This window comes from Miscanthus floridulus, unplaced genomic scaffold (genome assembly GCF_019320115.1).
Source record: "Miscanthus floridulus cultivar M001 unplaced genomic scaffold, ASM1932011v1 fs_799_1_2, whole genome shotgun sequence".
Lineage (NCBI taxonomy): Eukaryota > Viridiplantae > Streptophyta > Magnoliopsida > Poales > Poaceae > Miscanthus > Miscanthus floridulus.
The window spans coordinates 10207-17138 of record NW_027097288.1 but is presented as its reverse complement, the minus strand read 5'-3'; the positions used below and the strand labels follow the sequence as shown (position 1 = coordinate 17138).

Sequence of the window (6932 nt, the reverse complement as noted above, 5' to 3'; positions counted from 1 at the left end):
CTAGGACGTCGGGCGAGGCAGAGCCAACCCTCGAGGGGTCAAGCGAGGCAGAACCAATCTTCCGTCGTTCGGACAAGCGTAGTAGCATTCTTATCTGACCAAAAGCATCAACGTTCGATGGTTATTCATTGGGTACCCCAGTATTAGATCCCCGACACCCTCAGAAGACTGTCGAGCTTCTTTTATCAACAGGCGTCAATACAAAATGAGTGAATTTTACGTTTGTCAAGAAAGCCATACACAAGAGCGCCCACTCACAAACAAGTGACACACATGAGAAGATCACATGCTTCAAAGATAATATCCATTGCCGTTTAACATCATTTACCAGATCCATTGCATTACAAGCGTAGCTAAGTCGTCAAGAAAATGTACCACTGCATACATCTATGCCAACTCAGCTATGAACTATACACAATTTATTACAATTGCACTCATTTACTCAGGTGGCCTCCGTTTTTTCCCCTTTTCCCTTTCATTTGAACTCGCAGTGCCAAAGCAGGCTATATGCCCGACGCTTCCACAGATCCTTGCTTCAATACAAGGAAAAGCGAACTCTACGTATGTTGGCTCCTGGGCAATTCGATTCAGGAAGTTCCTTCAGCTGGCTTCGGTTTGCCCAAAGTCGTCAACCTCAATCTTCAAAAGATATCAACAAGGAATTCCATTTTAACGTGTAATATCACACTAACAAACAGCAGGCTACAACAAGTGATAATTCAGATGGTGCACTAAGTACCTGAGTGGTTTTCTTGGGGCAGTTGCTGTCGACTGTGGTACAGCACCAGTGGATGGGGCGGTAAGCTCAAGTGGCTTTTGTGAGCACCAAAACAAATGGTCAAACACACCGTTAATAACAAAATACAAAGGAAATAATACCAGAAAATATAAATGAAAGTTTTCTGTTTTGTTTTCCAGAAAAGAGTTAATTGCAACAATTACACCAACTTGCGAATTGGGTTGATTTGGGTCCATAAAGTAGTAAACTAGACATTTGGTCCACAAAGCTATGAAGCCCCGTGAGGAAGTTCAAAACGGCTAGATTCACACAGTAGTATTTGCAGAACTATTAAGAATTAGATGACTACTTCAACAAAAGTATCTGCTGCAATTATGCACCAACAAAATGTTCTTTAGAGCTGTAATAGCATATGTAGGTATATCCCATGTAATTGAAAAGGAAACAAGGTAAATAGATTGTATTTACATTTTATTGATTGCCACTATATCACAGTAACAGGGCATCCTAACTGAAACTATAGAAAAATGCAAGGTCATAGCTCACAAGGAAGGGCAGAGAAAAATCAGGTATTGGTTGTCAAGGTCATAAGAGCGTCCTGAGCAATTTTGAAATATATAGTTAAAAGACTAATGATGCAAGAGAGAATATCATACCTCGAACTCTTGATTGGCTTTGCGCTTCAGATTATTATTAGAATCTTGGGGCCTCAGACTTATTTGTTCCAAGTTATTTTCAGAACCTATCTCCAAAGATGGCCTCCGTTCAGCATTTACATCTTTCTGATTAGCGTTAACTTGATGGGATACCAGCTCATCAGGTGTGGCTGGAATAGCTGGGGATAAGTTCAGCAAGTTGTTTGTAGCACTGCCTCCACATTCTCTTTGTGCACTGTTAAGAGAGGAATCAGATCCATACAATTGCCAACCGTTGTTTGAATTTGGCAGCAAACTGTTAGGTTGCTTGACAACATGGCAAACAACATTCTGCACAGTCGCAAACTTGCTTTCCTGATAGTGTTCTTGATGTTCACGCTCAACAGATTCTGCATGAAAATTAGCAGACCCATTCAAAGCTACTTTATTGAGTAAGCTAGGGGGCAACACAGACGTACTTCCCGGCAACTGAGAGCCTCCAGCACAATCTGGTTCTGGTTGCTTCATATAGCTGCCTATACATGGTACAGGTTGAGCATCACTACAACTGGCAATGCCCAATAGGTTTCCCACCTGATCATCAGCTGAAACATCACATGTTGGAATGGTACGGCTGTTCTTGTGTGCTGTTCTAGAAGAACGAGAAGGACGCACTCCACCAGGAAAAACAAACAAAGGGATTTCTTTTCTTTTTACATGGGATACTTCAATGTCCATTCCTTCTTTCCACGGTTGATATGCACAAATAGTATTCTTAAACTCATTTACAATTCCCCTGATGTCAAATTGCTCAGCTTCTTGAGTTTGGGTGGTTTGTTTTCTCCAAAGACCCATGAAATAAAAGCAATGTAAGGGCCTGGATTTGTCTGAGAAATCTTTGGGATACGGGTGTGCAAGGATCATCTCATGTGAATATCGCTCAATCTGCATCAGCAGCAAAAGGTGCATTTTAGGAGACAGTGCACATTCATGAAAATAATGAAATGTATCTATTATTCACCTTTAATACAAGAGTGCGAAGGCGAGATTCCACCCAGCCTTTCCAACTCCTGAGGTCATCTTCATTTCTCGCTGTGATATTAACTTCTAGATAATTTTTATATGATTCAAAAAATGGATATGGCTCAAACAATGCATCCCAGTCTGCTTTTCCTTCATCTATGGCCTACAATTAGTTTCGAAGTAAATTTGATGCAGAGTACAGCGCGGACCAATAACAGGACATTGTTAGTTGATACAGTTATATGACAACTTCCCCCCTTAACTCTACACAACACTGACTGTATATACTAAATATAAGAAAATGCTTCCATTGCCAATTACTTAAAGGGAACAAATCATTCCTGACATAATGAGATACCATAGAGTCAAGATAGCTGATCTAGGTAATAAGTGACAAAAATCAGCCAACCACCAAATATTATGGCATCTGTGTAGTAATGAAGATACGGACGGTGAAGATACGATGCTGGGGAAATGTTGAAGTTACAATTATTTCAGAAGTGCTGCATAAGTAATGTGTTACTGTATGACATAATAAAGTTAGCAAATGAACCAATTTTGCAACCTGAGCAATATGCACCCGACCAAATCAAGATAACAAAAGGTATCCTACACTAGCAACTATCATTTAACCTAATGTTTGCACTGAGTTACACTCACAGAGTTCCTACATATGATTAAACAAAAACTTATAGCTAACCTAAACTCCAGCTATTTTTTTTTCTATTTGTGGTCCGATGATTGAAATAAAAAAGATCTGAAAGAATATGTACCTGACAAATCTCAAACGCTCGCGTGAATTCTTGGGTCATCACATACCTAGTACTAACAGATACATTGTAGCTTGAATTCATGCATGGGTAAGCAGGTGTAATAATAGGCATTTGGTGGCCCCTGTCTCTGTAATTTCTTCTTGGATCCCACACAGGGAGACCAAGATAACCCTCCTCAATATGGCAAAGCATGACAGGATTAGGCCACTTCCATTTGCTGTAGACTCGGAAAAAACGAGATATCAACATGCTCGGTGATGCATTTGGGTACAGTTGACAGATGCGACCAACAAGGATTGCCCAGTTTATACCACCCAGAAATCCCATAACCTGGACAGGATCACAAAGCATTTGTTTACACAATTTATGAACGTATTATGTTAACACTGTAAAGCATACTCCTGCAACAAGAAAAATCAGAAGAGAAACATACATTTGAGTAAACCCCACGGCGCTTGCCCCAATATCTTATGAATCTTAAGGTTGTGCGAAAACTCTGGATTGAGAAAACAAATGGTATTAATCCAACAACGAAAACACTATGAACATTTACTTCAAAATAGGTATTGCAAGAATACAAACCAGAATGTTTGGAACCAATCTTAGAATTTGATCAGTAACCCGACACCCATTTAGACTACGAACAGTCTGTTCATCGACATTATGCAGCATGGAGTCCTGAGAAAGATCTAGGTCCTGATATCAAATAATGTACAATAATTACGAGTATATCAAATGCCATAAATAATGGAATAATTCACTTACCAACCAATACAAAGGCATCATTCACAAGATAAAGCACATGCCAACAAAAACAAATACGTTAAATATTAAGTTGCACTCAAGCAACTCTTTAATTAATTACTCAAAAATGTACAATTATTTACTTGTTTGTCACAATTAGTATAAGAGAAGTATGGTATATAATATAGAAAGATTGTTCAAACAGCAATGCAGTAAGACAAACTTACCTCAGGAATCACTGCATGAGTAAGATTAGCATACAGAAGGTCAATAGAGACCCCATTAATTTTGAACCCCAGAACAGGCACATGAGCATCTGGTACTGGATGTAACTCGGAAACTTCTGGCATCTCAGCTAACATATCGTGAAGCCATCTGAAGAAGTACTCCTGTGGAGGGAAAAGGTGAAGGGTTCATTCGGCATCATAGTGATACAATAACTCTGGGATTTCAAAAGGAGCCCCTCTTACGTTTCGAGTTGCATGTCTTGGACCAACACATAGGGTGTCAATGTCGGCACCAGGGCCATGTACCTGTACAACAGATTACACAATAAATTCAGAGCAATTAATTTAAGCCACTGTGATGAACAGCATGATAGAAGCAATAATCAAATATCTGTACCTAACTGAAACTTTAAGATCGTACATGGGGAAAATGAAATAGAAAATCCATACACACAATGTGTAACACACTTGCCTCATTCAGAGGCTGCATATACATATAACCTAATAAGTAACCTAGAATGCGATAATGAAAATCATCGTGTGCATTTGGATTGACACCCGTGCGTGCCCAATCAAAAATTGGTCATTGATCATAGGCAGAATAGGAGCTTGGATCCAAGCCACGTTTTGGTTTGCCCAACATCGCGTGGCCAATGCGCAGTTCATTTCAGCCTTTTCAGGCTGATGCCCGGCCGATTCCTGGGCTGCCTAAATTTGGCCGGCCAACTATTTGGCAGAGCACAGAAAGGCAGCAACCAAACGCACCCATAGTGCACAATAGCAGTTTATAGTTTTTATAAAAAATATATAAAAAGATATTTAAGAAACAGTAAGGTGGATTACCCCAAGACGGTATGAACCAAATGTAAAGATCTTTGCATTTGCTTCATGCACAAATTGCTCCCCATACCCGCTGATCCTAGTAGCCTTCTTAATCCAAGCTTTCACAGTCTGCGACAGCATCCAACATCTTCAAATCAGTATAGGCCTAGGGGAATGATAATAAAAAATGGAAGAGCATCCATGGATATTGTTCAACCTGGTCCAGCTTGCCTAAAACCTCTTCTCGCAAGACAGCCCCATCTTGGCTCTCATAGAGTCCTGCGTCTGAAAGGTACTGATCAACACAAACAAAATCATGCTATTAAAAAAATGTCATGAATCTAAGGAAAATAAAACAAATGTGGAAGGGCTTTTGGTTCATCTGATATACAAATCCCCAACCTTTTCAACCTCAGTTGTCTGCATAAGGTCCTTCTCAGTCGGTCCACTCAGCGAGATTGGCTCAGTGACTCCAAGATAACCATTATTGTTCTTCGCCTTCGACATTCCACAGCCCTCACAAACTCTCCTAACACTCAACCTCAGAGAATTACAAATTCTCCTAACACTCAACCTTTGCTAAATGTAAATTTGATCTTTTTTTCCCCTTCACTACCTCAACACTTATTTTCCTTTCCTTTTATTTTCCTCTGGGGTGTCAGAGGGAAGGACAACTATTGAATTAACAGCATGTGCAAAAAAAAAAGGTGGGGGATTAAAACAATGTCTGGGTATAGTCGGTTTCTCACTTGACATTAACAACTCAAGAACCCCGGGAACAGGCCCCAAAACAAGATGAGGAAGGGCAGGCCCCAAAACAAGATGAGGAAAATCAGAAATAGCTAAAAGTAAAAAAAGAATATGATGCGGCTGCTTTTCCAGTTACAAACCGAGACGCACGAATCGAATCGCGCCAGCGACAGCAGGAAGAACGCCGACGCCTTGGATACCGGAATCCCTCACGGATCCGAGCACGAGGGGTACAGGCAAACGGCGGGAGGGCCAGCACCGTTCTTCCGAGTGGGGTGACTGGCGCGGTGTCTGGTGTTGCGACGTGGGAGGGAAGCAGTGCGGCGACCGGGGAGGGCGTCGGAGCGCTTGCCGTTTCCGTTCCCTTCCTTTGTTCCTTCGAGGTGGAGCGGGCCCAAGCCCAGTTTTATCAAAGAGAGGTAGAGGATGCGCAGGCTTACTTCACTGCTTCGGAAGGGGACGGATGGCGGCGTGGTGGTGGCGGGCGGAGGTGTGACGACGGATGTGGATGGGGCCGCGGCTGCGGACGGGGCCGAGCTGACGGCAGCGCGGAAGCGGGCAGGGGCGAGGCGGTGGCTGCGGACGGTAGCGTGGTGGCGGGCGGCCTGGGGCGCGCCTTCGGCCGCAGATGGCGGCGCGGTGGTGGGCGGGCGGGGCCGCGGGGGTGTGGCGGCGGATGTGGATGGGCCCGCGTCGGCTGCTGCAGACGGCAGGCCGGTGGCGCGGCTCGCGGACAAGAACTACGGAAACGGGTCGGGAAGGAGGGGCCGGAGTGGGACCCACGGATAGGAAGGATCGTTTTCCTGTGTCTCCTGTCTTGCCGAGAGAAGGAGATTGGGTCAATTGATGGGTGCCATTGCAACTTTCGTTCGCGGATTAAAAAAAAATTACAATTCACCTGGTTTCAGATGTGGCGAAGCTAAAAAAAAATTATAAACGGGACAAGTCCTAACAGAAAAAATAAACCGAAAGGTTTACGGACCAAATCGCACCAAAATCACATACGATGGTCCCATAAATTATGGCGAAAAAATTCAGATGTTTTAAGATGTGTCTAGTGGCGAAACTCAAAAAAAAAGTTACAAGTGGGACGAGTTCTAACAGAAAAATAAATCAAAAGGTTTACGGACCAAATCACACCGCAATCACATAATGTTACCTTAAATTTGAAGAACAAAATGATAGTTCCGGATGAGTTGATCCACATATATATATATAT

At 42.5% G+C, this 6932-nt stretch overlaps 1 protein-coding gene across 1 annotated transcript; it reads right to left on the bottom strand.

The window, feature by feature from the left end:
* Positions 1–276: 276 nt before the first annotated feature.
* Positions 277–6483, bottom strand: LOC136533170 (nuclear poly(A) polymerase 1-like). The gene is made up of 12 exons (XM_066525737.1): positions 5366–6483; positions 5181–5258; positions 4985–5092; positions 4385–4447; positions 4142–4303; positions 3753–3866; positions 3604–3666; positions 3171–3500; positions 2396–2560; positions 1396–2319; positions 740–813; positions 277–639 (listed from the first exon to the last, which is right to left on the bottom strand). Exons 1-12 carry the CDS (start codon positions 5468–5470, stop codon positions 588–590), a joined length of 2238 nt encoding a protein of 745 aa, XP_066381834.1. The 5' UTR covers positions 5471–6483; the 3' UTR covers positions 277–587.
* Positions 6484–6932: the final 449 nt, after the last annotated feature.